The sequence below is a fragment of the Zeus faber genome (assembly GCF_960531495.2).
Source record: "Zeus faber genome assembly, chromosome: 8".
NCBI lineage: Eukaryota > Metazoa > Chordata > Actinopteri > Zeiformes > Zeidae > Zeus > Zeus faber.
The window spans coordinates 15,604,834-15,621,065 of record NC_137195.1 but is presented as its reverse complement, the minus strand read 5'-3'; the positions used below and the strand labels follow the sequence as shown (position 1 = coordinate 15,621,065).

Here is a 16,232-nt window from a genome sequence, read left to right as displayed (position 1 = left end):
TGGTGCACTGCAGAATAACATTATTCAACCTTGGCTCTGGATCACTGTGGTGGGGAACAACGAGGCGGGGATGTTTTTCTTTTCAGGGAGTTTTTGGTTCAATGACGACAGAGACAGAGGCTGTTATCTCATCCCGCATTGATTGTGCATCAATTTCACACATCCACCACCTTGCTCTTCTGCCCACTTACATGTCTGTCTTACATAATTCCTGCTTCATATTCATCCCTCTATTCCCGACACCTCAGGAAATCCTGCCCTTCTTTGCAGTGGTGAAGTGCAGAATTTTACTTTTACAGAGTTTGTACTAATCTGAGTTCCTCTAAAGCAGCTGTGGGGGAGACACACTGTATCCTCCTCTAAATTGGCATTGGGCAGTGAAGATATACAGGATTGTCAGAGATGTGTGTTGAAATTCAGCATAGCAGCAGAAAACATACAAATAAAAAGTGACTTTAATCAAAAAAAGTCCAATGTTTGGAAGAGTAGAAACACATACTTTGGCAGTACCACCTGCCAGCTGAGTGGCATTTTCAGGGCCCTCCGGCACAGAAACACAGGCACACACATGTTGAAACACACATGAAACACACATGTTGCAAACACAGCAGTTTATTGCAGAGTGGCTAGAGGTAACAAGCCAGGAGCAGATGGACACAGATCATGACAGAGATTCCCTGTGTGTGTGTGTGTGGGGAGATGGGTGATTTACCTGTTGCTTGCTCCGACATCCTCCGAGTCTAGTATATAACTTGGCACACCATGTTAATGTAGAAGACCGTGATGGTAGTCTCTATAGCAGCTGATTGCGTCTTTTGTCTCCAGTGGGAAGAGAAGCCGGACAGACGAATCAGTCAGCCCCGCTCCTCCTGCGGATGGATCGTTCACTGGCGTTCCCAGAGATGGATCCGCTGGAGAAACACTCCATAAAACCATTACCGGCTTCTGGTCTCCTGGCCCTAACTTCCCATAATCACAAGCATCCCAACAGTTCTTAGAATTAATCCAATTGACCCCGAGCTTGATTAGATTATATTTAGAAACTTTGCCCTACAATTTTCCATATTTGTTAAATAGTTGATAATATGCAAATCAGGCTGTCGTACTTTGCACATTAAATTCCTTGATATTATTCATCTGTTTACAAACATTGCAGTGTACATAATTATATACATTTATATATAGTTTCTGTGGATCCGGTATTTTTGCTGCTGTATATAGAATTGTATTTTCATTCTCTGTTAGCTTTTTATTTATTTTTTGGGATTTGTACTATGTCCAGCAGTCTCTGGATTTTTCCAATAAACCATTTCACTACAAATATCAATGTTTTGAATCAAGGATTGAAAACAGAGACAGTTTCATCACTTTATTAATGAGTTTAATTATTTATACCAACAAACAAAAACAGTCTCTCTCCCCCCATCCCTCTTTCCATCATCTCTGTACAACCGTACTGTTCCCAACAATGACTTTTTACCCTCAGCAAAGGGCAAAAAAATAAAAGAAAAAGCATGATCACAACAAACTAAAACAATTGTGACAGAAGAGGGGGAAAAAGCACATTGAAAGAACACATTTAATCATCAGTCTTCATTTTAAGGAAAACGTCAAGGGCACAGAATTACATCCATGCCTCTCCTTGCACACTTACTTCACACTTGCACTCATGTAACTCATGTCAACGTTTATTGGTAGAGCATACACACTGAAGTAACACGTTCACCCAATTGCAATCATCCTAAAAACAAAGAGCAAAACAGGACTCGAGTGGACAGAGGTGATGGTACAAGTTGTTGGACAGACATCATTTAACTGCTTTCATTCACACCCACCCAGACACAGCAATACCAGGCCACACACAGAACAATCTGTGATCGCTCAACACCACCAAGCTATAGACCCAGAGGCATGTAACATTCCCTTCACATTGAAGTTAAACGCAAACCTGCAGCTGCGCCTACTGGCTAGTCTATGTACCTGTATACATACACAACCATAGACTGGAAAGCTCCAAAGTTTGGATCTAAATACAGTATCTCAGATGTTGGAACACTTGCATGTGACACTGATGGACTTAAAAAAAAAAAAAAAAACAGAACAAAAAAAGAACATGATCTTTATCGCCCTGGTGCAGAAGTAAAAGAAACAAAATAAAACAAAATGATCATCCCGCCAAAAAAACAAAAAACTATACAATAAATAAAAACGATTATGACGACATTTATGTAGGAAAGGGGGAAGGGCAACAACAGAGAAATGGAGGGAGAGAGAATAAAAATGAGAAACATTTTGTTCTGTTTTCCCCCCCTAAAGGGACAGAAATGAAATCTTATTTACAGACTGAGACTGAGGATAGAGAGCCTGGTCACTGCCGTGCAGACTCCTGTCTACTTGAGGGAAAAAAAAGAAAAAAAAAAAAAAAGAAATTACAAGAACAATATAATAACAAAATAAAAAGGTACTTAATATTTACAGTATAGCAGTGAGATAGAGAAGGAAAGAAGGAGAGAGGGGGAATGATAAGGGAGGCTCCAATAAGTGGTTGGGTTTTTGGGTGATGAGCATCTTTCCTAGATCAGACTTTTGTTTGATGTCGGACATACATGCACATCTATGTGAAAAAGAAAACTATACCTTGTGGTACAGCGTGTGAGGTGCAGCACTTAAAATGTTATACCTGTCAACATGAAAGGACAAGGAGAACCTAACACAAATGTCAAATGCAGATTTGGAGAAAGAGGTTTGAACTTATCACCATCTCCAAATGAATGTCAATGGAATCACAGTCCCCATGTGTGGGTGGAGGTGGAGGTGGCCAAAAGTCTCGCCTGGACCTGACAAGTCATCAACATAGCCTGCAACGTAATAGTGTTCCATATGAAGCTGTACACTATAGAGATGGCATATTATCGAATTGACTATTTACACAAACTATATGTTGGGCAACCGTAAGTATGACAATGGAGACATTGAGGTTTACATAGTTACAGGCATTCTATAAAAATCACATAACCCCACACAAAGACTAGTGCTCTCCAAGGTCATTTTATTAGCTGGACCATATTCTCGATTAGGCTTTTTGGACTCCCCTCTACGGCTTCTGATTATGTGTAACCCCAACTGATATCCTGCCACAAACCTTTCAGGCTAGACCATTAGAAACTTTTTTTTTTTTTTTTTTAATTTTTTTTAAATTTGAAGACAATAAGTGTGTGGATAACCACCTCGGAAATCCTCATATTTAAATAAAATCACAGTAAAAATTATATCTCCAAAGAAATTATAGGTTGTACGCCACAATAAACTATGGCTCGCTTATTTCAACAGCCGACTGTTTTTAAATACCATCTAAAATCCCCCTGCCCCCATCTAAAATACCAGAGGAAACAACTTTTGTAGCTTTCTCTTGGTATCCAATTTGGATAAAATCAATTTCTAAAAGCCTTAAGCCCCCCCCCCCCTCCCCTCATTCAACAGAGCAACCTGACCAAATGTATGTAGAGTTCAAAGCAGGGAGCAGAAAAAATTAAAATAAAAATGAAAAAAAAGAAGAAAACCGAGAGCCATTATGGACTGCGCATGCTAACAATACCACAGAACACTTCCATCACTACTAAGGATGATTGTCGATATCAGTCAGACCTAAAACGTGGCCCTTTGTGTCTCACCTCTAAATACCATCTGGGGCCTAATCACTGACACCACTGCCGCACATAAAATCAGCAAACTTAAATAAATAGGAAATAAAAAAAAAAAAAAAGGGGATAAAAGTTAAGATAATACAGAAAATCCAACTTTTGGACCCACAAAACGTGTTTTCCTGTTTAGCTATATAACACCAGAGCCTTATCCACACTCCTTCATCCTTCCAACAGTCGACCAGACGAGGACCATACTAGGCATAGAACTGCTGCTCACAATACGCCCAATTCTAGGTACATTGAGGGTCCTACAAACACCTACACGCCTTAATCCTGAAGCAGCAAAATCCATTTTCTACCAGAAACTGTTAACATCAAGGGGGAATACAAAATGTTGAGTTTGTTTGGTGTATTCTTTTTTTTTTTTATCTCCTTCTTTTTGAGCAGTTTGGAGCCAAGAGGGAGGTGGGGGGGGGGGGGGGGGGCATCGGGGCAGAGGAGGAGAGGAAAGGCAAGGGGGAAGACAGGAGAAGGGGTAACGGAAAGATGGGTGCTCAGGTGCTGTTGTTGATAGATCCGGGTGCTGAGCTGGGCTGAGCGGGACTGTCTGAGACACTGCCCTCTGCAGGGGAAGACAGGGAGCTGATCAGTTACACACACACACACACACACACACACACACACACACACACACGAGACAGACACACACACACACACACACACACCAATGCCCAAATAAAATCTGTTGATAGTGTTTTACAGTACCCGAGTGCCGTCATACTTGGTGGACATAGCCATGACACATATTACAGTCTCGCGAATCACGACACGTTCTCTTGTGTACATACCATGTGAGGCAGGCGACGTCTGTGCGCGTGCGTGAGGAGGAATGAGTGTGGAATTCAACTGGGGCTGGATAGACAGCTCTGAGAGAGAGAGAAGGACAGAACAGAATTATTTAAGAATTGCTTGGAATGGTTCAAGGCTAGCAATCCAAGAGAAACGACAAGCTGAGGAATGAGCTCGGTCCTTCAAGGTCTAAACTGACGGGCCAAAACCGAAATTTACGTACTCTTGTGCTTTTTAGCCTTTTTTCTTTATTATTATCATTATCACCGTAATTATATGATTGCTTATATTAATGCACCTTGAGTATTATCATTATGAAATAAGTAAAATAAATATGTAGGTGAAGGAGGGATAAACCGACCGACGGGGCTGAAGTTAAAGAGGAGAGGCAGGTCTCGTCCGCTGGGCAGGCGGGTGTTGGGCTGGCGCAGCTCGTCAAAGAATGCATGGGCGCAGGCCTCCAGGGGAGACAGCCTGGTCACTGGGGTGTACTCCAATAAGCGAGAGCATAGTGAGATGGCCTCCGGAGGGGTGCGGGGCTTAAACACCTGACAGAGGGCATCAAATAGGCATCATTCCAACAAAAAAAATGTTTGGTTTGCATTCGTGGAAACTGTGTCTGCAAAGTGCCCGGACTGTAGACTACATTATGTACAAGTTACTTGTAACAACTGTAAATACTTGTGATTTTGTTTTTTATTATAACTATGAGCTTAGGTTTAGTGTGTTATAGTGCACAGAACAACAACAAGTTAAAATATTGATAGTGTGTATTGATTAAACACTTTGACAGGAGAAAAGGTGAATAGGCATGTCAAGACCATTTTATCAAAGTAAGCAACAATGTCCATTAATTTTCCAAGTCAACCGCTGGAACCGCAGAACGGAACCGTACCTTTGTCCAGGGATGTGCTTTGATCTGTGGGAATTTAAACTCTGTGTAATTTGGGTTCATTTCTCGGATTTGCTCCCTCGTTGGAGTCCCTAGAACCTAAACAAATCAAACACAAACAATTATCCAAGGTTGTTTCATCTCTGACACTGGTTGCAATTCAAAGTGACTCCTGCCTCCTCCCTCGCAAAAAAAAGATGAATTTCCTTCAAATATTGCAGACTGTGGGAATCCGTGTTGTTGAATTTGCCAAAGCCAGAATTGGGATGAGAACCTTTCATGGACTAAATGTTTAGGAGCAGATAAGATCAAGATTAAACATTCAAATCTGACGTTCATGTTTGAATTCTTTATCCATTCTTCTGTACAAGTTTTTAAAATATTTTCACCTCCAACACGTGTTGAAATCAAAACAAAAACATGTGTATTATAGTTTGCAATAATACACGTTTTTGGACGCTGACAACCACCATATTGACAGAACGAAACATTAAAAACAAATCTGAATATCTTCCTGGATAAATTCTTCTAACATTCTTCTATGAACATCACCAGAAAGGAGATTTAACCAAATATGGAAAGTACTCATCCGAGGGCGTCAAACTCAGCCATTGATATTTGATCTTTTGAGCCGACTTGACAAGATGACAGCCAAGCACTGCCGTGTTGCGTTTGTTTGACTTTCTCAATAACTGTAGATATAACCATGTGACAATACTGCATCATCAGTGCGACGCCCACGCCATCTGCAGGTCAGACTATCATTTGTCCACTTTAACTGTGTCACACAGATGATAGACCACAAATCTCAGGTATAACATGAATATTAGATTAAAAACATTTTAAACCGGCTCTCCCTTAATTCTTCTCCGCACCACACCTGTGGCCTACCTTGATGATCTCTACTAGCTGGTCCACGCCGCTGTCCCCAGGGAAGATGGGCTGTCCCAGCAGCAGCTCGGCCAGCACACACCCCGCAGACCAAATGTCGATGTTAGACGTGTAGTCTGTGGCACCAAAGATAAGCTCGGGGGCGCGGTAGTACCGAGAGCAGATATAGGACACGTTGGGCTCTCCGCGAACTAGCTGCTTCGCACTAGGAGGAAGACGAAAAGGGAGCGAGGCAGAAGAGACAGAGTTAAGTGCCAATCTGAATAAATTATTCATTTCTATGACAGACATACACAGAGACAGTCAAGACTGTCCGAAGGACACGCTGACGGAGAGCAAGTTGGGACTGGAAGATGGAAGCAGACAGATGTATCCAGAGGTACCGACCTGCCAAAGTCGCAGAGTTTGAGGATCGCCGTCTCTGGGTCCACCAGTAGGTTCTGGGGCTTGATGTCTCTGTGACACACACCCTGGGAATGGATATAAGCCAGACTGCGGAACAGCTGGTACATGTATACCTGGGGGGACACATACAAACACTGAATACCGAGCCACAAAGGCAACCGAGCAGTGGAGGGCAAAATCATTTTTACTTCTGTAATGGCTACACCCTTTTCATCTGCATGTCGAAGATAATGGGATGTTACAAGGCGCAAACGGTGTCCGAAATACAGGCCTCTAAGTGGGAACCATTGACCAATTTTATACCAGAGGAACTAATACCCAAAGGGGTAAAAGTGTTTTTTAATGACCTCTTGTAAAAATCGATGGGTTGTGCATCTACATGAAGACTCAAATCCTGAACAAATCGAACAGTCACATCTGTGGGATGCAGATGGGAACATCTTAATGACGAGTCATCAGCGTCACCATTATCGCCCACACATGGTAACAAGAGACAGCAGGCGGGACACAGATTATGAATTGAGGAGACAAGAGAGATGATGGCATGTTGGTTGGGGGTGAATGATGGACATGACAAGAGAGGGAAAGAAAGACCTCAGGCATTCTGTAATGGAACCATGCGGCCCGAGGAAGGACGCTTGTGTGAGTGTGAGAGAGAGAGAGAGAAAGAGAGGTCTGTTTGTGTGCGCGAGAGTCAAAGGATAACCAGCGTGCATGTTGGCGTCACAGGGGAGCAGCAGGCTGATATGGGGAAATGGGCCATGAGACAGCTTTAATGTCCACTCAACCTCAGACGGCTGTCAAACACACACTCTCCCACACACACACACACACACACACACACACACACCAAGTGTACAACAAATTGTAATTTCTCATGGGACCGTTATTTGTCATAATCCTACAACAGTGAGGTGTTCTTGGAAAGAAAAATGTTCACAGCCAATGAATTAACAAATTCCTTTTGTTTCCAGTCATCTTTCCGTAAAAATGAGAGGGCAATTTGAGAGCAAAAATTGTAAAGGAAACTTTGGGTTAGGAACCAAAATATGGCAGGAAAGCCATTTCTGAATGTGCCATAGAAGTTGACAAAAGAGTGAACAAAAGAAAGAGGTAAAATTTAAAAATAACTCAAATACAAACGTAGGTCAACAGGGAGTAGCACTTGTACAGCTGACTGTGCTAAGTTGTGATCACATTATGGGCAGATGGCGGCAACACTACAGTAAAATACAGCATGTTACATAAGAATTTTGTAGTTAGTGCAAAGTGCAAATAGTGAATTAGGGACTGCACTCAACACTGATGCACAAAGGAGGACAACAGGGTGAAGGATAAACAGCGCTGAAACAGATTAACCCACCTTGACATAGATAAAAGGGATGGTGGTCTTTGCTTTGTTGAAATGTCGGGCCACTCTATACACCGTCTCAGGGACAAAGTCCAGCACCAGGTTCAGGTAAACTTCATCTTTCTAAACGCGGAGGAAACAGGGAAGAGGAAAAAAGGGTAAGAGGTCAACAGAATCGAAAAAAACAAAACTAAAAAAATAATAATGTAGACACCATCTTCGAGTCTAGGACAAGAACGAGTACAATATATTAAAAAGTCATATATACATCTAATTAACTACAGAATATGACTAACTGTAATATGGGAAATAATGTTATGAGTCACCCATGACTGGGTGTGGTTGATTTTTGCACCCACCAAAAACATCTAATCCTTTAGAGCAGTTAGTCAGCACATACTCACCTTTTCTCCGCTGGAGTAGAAGAAATAGCGTAGCCTGACGATGTTGCAGTGATCCAACTTCCTCATTATCTGTAGTTCTCGGTTCTAGAATCAGTGGATAAAGGTACAGGGAGAGGGTGTGTGTGTGTGTGTGTGTGTGTGTGGGGGGGGGTGTCATGGTCATTCCAACAGTATAGCAACAGTACATTCATATGTGGCCTTATTTATTGCTAAATTCATGCTAAGTTCATTTTATATTGGTTTATGCCCTCCAAGTATCCGAACGACCAAGCAGCTGACAAGTACCTTAAACCTCTTGTCTTGCAGAACCTTCTTGATTGCGACCATTTCCTGGCTGTCGATGAGACGAGCTTGGTAGACCACTCCGAAGGAGCCATTGCCGATGACCTTGATGTCTGTGTAAGATACTTCTTGTGGGCGATCGGGGCCTTGACCAGGGGTGGCGACCACGGTGGTCACTTTGCTACTGTCTCCTGTTTAATAAAAAGGTGAAAACTTGTTAGACGCAACAAAACAAAGACAGACAAAACCTAGGGCTGCCCCCTGAAAGTAGACGAGTCTAATCATCAGTTGGAAACCTGAGAGATTCTTCAAGGTGGGCACTATTTTTTTGTCAGTCAATGTGCATTACAATAACAGGATAAAACAGAAGCTTACAAAAATGCACAGATAACATTTCAATGAGGAATTATAAATAAGGGGAATAATAAATATATTTCTATATGTGTGAATCATCCGATCGGAGGAACAGGGCACGAGTAGGGATGGGTATAGTTAAGATTTAACGGTACCGCAACTCTTCCCGACAGTGCTTTTGGATCCGGCATTTTAAAAGGGTATTCTAATCGTTTTGGGGTTTTTTTAAGTGAAAAAAAATAAAAATTAAGAGCAGCATTAACACTGCTTTATTTTCTGCACATTACGCATGGAGAGGGGGCAATCGAGACGCAATCTGGGCTCGCCGTGCCATTCCCACTCATCCAGAGCAGGATCTTCTTGCGTGCGTGTGCGCGCCTGTGCGGGTGTGTGTGAGAGAGCCAGGTAGAGGGAGCCAGCCCCGCCCATCCCCATGCCTACGATGGAGCAGTAGAGAGAGAGAGATATGTCACCTCTGATAATTACAAAAATGTTTCTTAGATGAATATCTTAATCATATTGTAAGTAAGAAATGGGTTGTATAGCCTAAATAAATAGAAAATAAATGTTCTTAATTTTGCCAATGCCGTTAACAGTACCGGTAACGTACCGACACTATGTCTTTAATAATTTAGCCCCGGGGCACGTTTAATACCAGGTCGGTCAGTGCCCAACCCTAGGCACGAACGATCGCTTGTGCCCTGTTCCTCCGTGCCCCCGAATAGTCGCATTGAACACCCGAATCCAATTCGAATGAAAAAAATCTAAATCGGGTACAGCCCTATTAAGACTAAAACAAAAAAAAATAAAGAAATCACCTATGGTTTTCCCCAAAATTGTAAAGAAACTAACTAATTAATTCCAAAAATTGTACATTGTGAAACGACAATGTTTTGGTCTCATGACTATCCAGGTGATATATAAAGAAATGACTTAGGTATTGACCAGCCCTTGGTACAAATTCTCAACCTGTTTAGAACTTTTTGAGTTCATGAAACAAAACTCTCCCAAAACATTTCAGTTTTTTGGACCAACGGCGCTGAAAGACACATTACACATCATCAGTCCGAATGGTAGCGACCTCTGCGGTGGCTCCCCAGTCACACGCCACCGGATGCGAATGAGTTCCTGAATCTTCCCACACTTCGCCCTGCTCCCAGTGGGGAACACTCCTTTCAAGTCCACCCTGTGCTGCTCTCTGCACCCTGGTTAGTCTCTCTCACAAATAAACAAGACTGACTTTATAGGCAGGGAGAAAGAAAGGAGCAACTCTAGGGTGTGAAACACGATGGCTGCCTAGCTAATATTCAACCTTGTGGAAGGCGAGCGATCAAGCTCAAGATATGCAGTGGGTGACAGTTCTAGTTCGGGCTTAACCGTAGCTCAACATTTTCAGAAACTGGGTGTGCAAGTCTTTTCAGAGTTGAGAACGTTCTGACAAATCCTCAGCGGAAACAATGATATTCGGAGGGAGGGAACAGCAGAGAGGAGGGCTTTGCGAAACTGCTTGTCAGAGCCTGTGATAAAATTGCACGGACATTAGCACACCCGACGCTGTACCATTCCCTGCCCGTGCACACATCGCCTGTTTGAACAAGATCGTCCCCGATCTGTAGTTGCCTTCTAGGTTTCCTAAATCCGCTGCAGATTCATTTGATAACAATACTATAGATCAACCACTTCAGAATGGAGGCTGCTAAATAGGCATTAAGGTCCATTTTACATTATTGACAGTCACTTGACATTACACAACTACTTGAATAGTCGCTGCTCCTTTGTGTACATCGAAGTATATTGGTAAGATACCAACGTTTTTTTTCCTCAATAACTAAAGGAAAACATTACCAAAAGCAACGTTTCCTTATCTTATTCCCAGAAACAGTATAGACAGCGCAGAAATTATCCACTAAAGATTAGACATTCATATAATTATGAGGAATTCGGGGGCCATGAAAATATTTCTAAACCAGTACATAGCTGTCAACAGATTATCTGAAAAATGTAACTTTCTGAAGATGGCCACTGAAGGTCGGTGAAGATCACACCTATGGTTCTCTATGTGAAAGTAATGCTTTTCAACATCACTTTTGCCCTCTTTTTAACAAGTTGAGTCAGAGGGGACTGCATTAAATATGGAGCAGCCGTGGCATGATAGTCTCCTCAATAATGAATGAAAAGATGAGCTCTCTGACCAGCTGTCAGAAGCACTTTGTTTGTCATTAAGCTACAGGAAGAATGATGAATGAGTGGAGAGATTTTCAATGTGGCTAAACTTCTATTTTGTTTTTAATTACATGGGTCGTCATTTATTAAAACAAACTTCTTGCAGCATTGCAAATAATAGGCCCTAGGAGTTATGACAGCACATTAGCTGATATTAATGGATTAATTTACATTGAAAGTGGTTTGCAGAATTAATCACCTCCAACCAATTGATACTAGGCATCTTAATTCAGGATACAAGGTTTTCAGCACTCCCTTAACCCATTCAGGGAATTACATTTAAAGTCAATTTAATTGGCAATCACTTGAATGATTAAACATTTACCGAAAACTAACATTAACACTTGGCTGACTGCGGGGAAAAAAACACCATAAGATTAAAATTTAAGAAGCATTATTTTCATTTCACGTTTTAATTGTCAGCAATTCCATATGACATTAGATGTCATAACCTGGCATCATGACCTTTAACCATTCATTCACACAACAATTTCACGCTTCAAATCTTACACATACAAGTCCAACACTTCCGGAAGTCCAAAACAATGCTCTTTTTTTTGGGGTCACTGCTAGGTCCAGACACCAATGCTATCAAGAGACACTGTGTCATTTATTATACTGTCTGTGAGCTGAATGAATTTGTGTGCAAAACCTAAATGGCGTCAAATTTATGCATGTTTGTGCATTGGATCATTTTTACCCATTTTCTTTATGTCATTGTCAATGCCTGAAAAAAACAGCTGCTGAAGACCGTGTGCACTACATTTACAAGTGAAAACTGGTTATGGAAAGAATTCTAGCCTCCAAATCTAATTTTGCACTGACAAACAAATCATTGTTGGAAAAGGGATATTTATAGAACACACTTTACATGGGCATGAATGTCACTTTTTTTGTATTGATCACTGTACATTGACCACTTTACATTGTTTGATTTTCTCCATCTCCCTTACGTCTCTGCACACATGGCTAAAGACACTTCTAGATGTCTCACTTCTATATCTTATTTAGTACTATGCATTCAAAAGCCCTTTAGCAAAAAGATGCACATAGTATTGTAATTTATTTCGCCCCCTCCCCTTTGTCCCTATATGATCTCCCTATTTTAATGTCAACCTCTGACCTTTTAAAATAGATGACATATTCACTGGCAACATGACAAATGTATGTGCCTTTATTTATGTAAACTACATACACATGCTTCAATTGACATCTGATTGGGATTTATTTACACTCATTCACTCATATTTGGATTGATAAACGAGGCCTGCTGTGACAATTATGATCCAAAATGCGATCTAAATTAAATCATGCTGATAAGTCATGTGAACCACCTTCACCGGGTCAATACTGAACACATAGCAGACTCAGCAAAGCTTGGACCTCTCCATTTGCACTTTACTTTGTAATAATTCTCTCACCCATTACACCTCAGAGCTAAAAGAAAATGATCTTTATCATGCATACTATTTCAATTTCCCCCCAGAGTTAGATCAGTTTACTTAAGATGCCAGAGCATCAGTTCAGAAGGGTGTAACACTGGTTTGTGAATGTGTTCTTTTCAGCATATCAGGATGGCACACCATTAAAGGGTAAGATGGAAAAATAACTATGTTTCAGACATAGTGTAACACAATTAGACAAAATGACAAAAGGTCTGCTGTCGTCTCAAATCTTGCAACGGTATGCCCCCTGTCCACTTCGGATAACTGGTCACCTGTCACAGTTGTGTAACTACACCACCACCAGGCATTCCATTAGGTTCTTGCCATTAGAGAACCCATTGCTCGGCGCGCTCTGCTTCAGAAGTGCTGTTTATTAGATTGCCATTGTACAAGGGATGGAGCTGTGTGCAGTACTTCAGAATCAACCGCAGAGAAAATGTTTTGTTGGCAGCGTACCTTGTGAGATAGGAATTTTACTAAATAGCGCACATAAATAAAGTACAGTTCTAAATATGGTTATTTCTCAACCGGTGGGTTGAATTTACAGCGGCGCTGCATGTGGATGCAATCCATACACCCTGTAGTTGGCTGCCTCACGAAGTGAATTTAACAATAAAAATGACGATGTGGACCAATTAAAGGGTGGCTTAAGCTATTTCGTTTAAGAACCACATCAGCCAAAAAACCAAACAACCAGAAATATCTCTTTCGAAATACATTTGGAGCTATAACGCCTTGCAGGTTAGAAGACACCTGAGGTTAAGGTGAGTTACTGAGCAAACCAGTTTTTGTTGTTGTTTAGTTATTTAACATTGTACTTTATTAGTATAGGTAATAAAAGTACTAGATGACTTTTTATTATCAGGTTAATTAGGATATATGATTTGTAGGATAACTCCATAGGAATGCTTAACATGAAGTCACCAATTTTGGGAAACAGGATAGAAAGGTGTCCATTAGCTCCAGTAACGAGCGGGTATACCTGAGAGATGAGACCGGGTTGAGGGGGACGACGCCTCGCACCGTTCGCTCACGTCGCTCGCCGGTGGCGGAGAATGTGACAGGAGGCCGAACAGGACCGTCCCCTCCACCCCCACTGCACAGAGCACCTTACCGCTGCAGCTGGACCGTTAAAGGGATTCCGCCGGACACCGGTTAGCCATGAAATAAGAGTCCCGGGCAGCACAGGTCTCATGGTGGAAAACAGGGCTATGCGATTCTGACCTCAGTGCGAATTGTTGAAACCGAGGTGTTTTGTTTTTTTTTCTCAAGTTTGTTGCTATTATCTTTCTATTCTTTAGTTAGTTTTGAGATTGATTGACTATGACATTTTATTCTCTAGCTATTTTTTTTGATTCATTGAACATTATTTTTCAATATTTACGTTTATGGAGGGATTTACTGTATATAGATGTTTTCGTATTCGTTATTTCTTAGGTTTATTCTATGTTGCCAAATGCTTTTGGGGGAGATTATTTTTTGGTTTATTGGATATTGCTATTTGGGGGGTAATTTTAGGCTTACTGCCACGCTGCCGATTTATTCATATTACTTTGTTGTTATTGCCTATTGTTTTAATACTAGCTGCTGTGGCAGCGCAATATCCCTCCCGGGATGAATAAAGTATGTATCCATGTCCAGCGTTAACCATACATTCCGTCTAGCTACCTTCCATTGGCTAACTAGCTTGACTACAGCTAGCTTAGCTTTAGCTCCACGACAGCGGCACGGATGACCGATGCTAACTCGACATCATAAAACGTTGAAACGCCACTTTAGCGGCAGCCACCCGACATTGAATCGCATCGTATCTGCGCTACGCCGTCACAATTAATAAATAATACTTACTGGATAGCTTCAGATTCCCGAAGCCCGTCGAACCGCTTCCACCGGCCTGCGAAGCCCCGGGTTTTCCTGTCGAGCTCCCGCCGGCTACCGCCGATCCGGCACCGGCCGCAGCGGCTCCGGGAGCTCCGGGAGGCTCAGCGAACGAGCTCGTCCTGGGCCGCCCGCTGCCGCTCATGTTTGTGAGAACTAATGCCGGGGTCAGGGGGGAGGCGATCGTTACACGGAGCCGGGCGAGGCGGGAGACCGGACCCAGGCGCCTATTCTTCTAGGATTCGGTGAAAGGAACGAGGCTGCACTCACAGCGCTGTCTTCGGGATACTCTTCTCCCCTTTCTTCCTCTGTGGAGCGGTGACGGTGGGGGCGCTGGGGACCTGACGCACGGAGACGTAAAGGCTCGCGGTGCTTTCTGGGTAATGTAGTTTTATTGACGGGCCACGGGGACGGTGGGAATTCTGTCACAATTCACCCCCAAAAAATTTTTTTTTTTTACCGGTGTACACACGGAAGAAAATCTGCGTTGAGGTTAGAAATCAACAAATGAACAGAAACATAAATATATTTTTATCTTGCACAAACACAAAACAACCCGTGTTACTTGTGTTATGGTGAACCGTGTTGCAAATAAATGCATTTGTATTATATGGTATTATTTTGTATTATTACTTTTGCGGCTGAATATAGTTCCATGTGTTGTCATCACTTACAACTGTGGGAAACACGCCCAAAACACGCGTTGACACGGTGGATCCACGAGTGGGGCGCTGTGGACTCGCGCTCGCGTTTTGTGACACACATATCACCGCGGGTGGAGGAGCGGAGCGGGCGGAGCGGAGCCGTGGAGCGGAGCGACCAGGGGGTGGAGTGGACTCCCACGGCGGAGGGCAATAGTTTCAAGGTCTCTTCGAGTGAGAGTCCGGTCCGCGCTCCGCGCTCCGCCCCGCGCGTCCGCTCAAACCCCACTTCCCTCCCCGAGTGGTCTAGCGTGTCACAAAACACGGATGGAGTCGGTGCCGCGCAACAGGTCAACGCTCTAAGCGATTCAAAAAAAAAAACAAAAACGTGAAAATAAGAGTTGATCGCATATAACTATCTACTTACTGTTGAATAGTAGAAAAAGGTTAACGCAACACAAGTGATTCAGAATCTATTTGTGGATGTAGAAATCTATTTATCTTTTTTTTTTTGCATTAAAAAGATGGAAGATCTGTGAATTATAGAATTCATTAATGTTTTTCCTTTATATATATATATATATATATATATATATATGTATATATATATATATATATATATATATATATAGTGTGTGTGTGTGGGGGGGGGGGGTCCTTAATAAATAAAATTAAACCAAATAAAAATATAAAAGGACAAAGATTAATAAACACTATTATAATGTATGTGTGAATTCCTCCCATATCAACGCCCAGAGAAACGTTTCTCTAAATATGAATTATATTTATTGACCATAATAGACATGACATAAACACATCGCGGACTATTACATACATATATAAAATGACGGTTGTTTTCCTGAATTCCCACCGGTGGATTATTCATTATTAATAACGTTCCTACCAAATATACTAATAATCACCGAGAACAGAAAGGACTACAACTTCCCAGCGAGCCGCCGCCACTGAGTGA

The 16,232-nt window shown here is 42.0% G+C and overlaps 1 protein-coding gene across 1 annotated transcript; it reads right to left on the bottom strand.

Moving 5' to 3' along the window:
• Positions 1-4,135: 4,135 nt before the first annotated feature.
• On the bottom strand, positions 4,136-14,895 carry gsk3ab (glycogen synthase kinase 3 alpha b). Its single transcript, XM_080005878.1, has 10 exons — positions 14,589-14,895; positions 8,722-8,909; positions 8,437-8,520; positions 8,045-8,155; positions 6,664-6,794; positions 6,277-6,481; positions 5,389-5,484; positions 4,855-5,041; positions 4,493-4,570; positions 4,136-4,266 (listed from the first exon to the last, which is right to left on the bottom strand). The coding sequence occupies exons 1-10, from the start codon at positions 14,761-14,763 to the stop codon at positions 4,199-4,201; spliced, it is 1,323 nt and encodes a 440-aa protein (XP_079862004.1). The 5' UTR covers positions 14,764-14,895; the 3' UTR covers positions 4,136-4,198.
• Positions 14,896-16,232: the final 1,337 nt, after the last annotated feature.

Coding starts and splice junctions, on each gene's coding strand:
- gsk3ab (XM_080005878.1), bottom strand. CDS start 14,763: ATGAGCGGCAGCGGGCGGCCCAGGACGAGCTCGTTCGCTGAGCCTCCC. Junction 8,910..14,588: donor CGGGAATCTGAAGCTATCCA/GTAAGTATTATT, acceptor TTTATTAAACAG/GAGACAGTAGCAAAGTGACC. Junction 4,267..4,492: donor GACGTCGCCTGCCTCACATG/GTATGTACACAA, acceptor CTTCCCCTGCAG/AGGGCAGTGTCTCAGACAGT.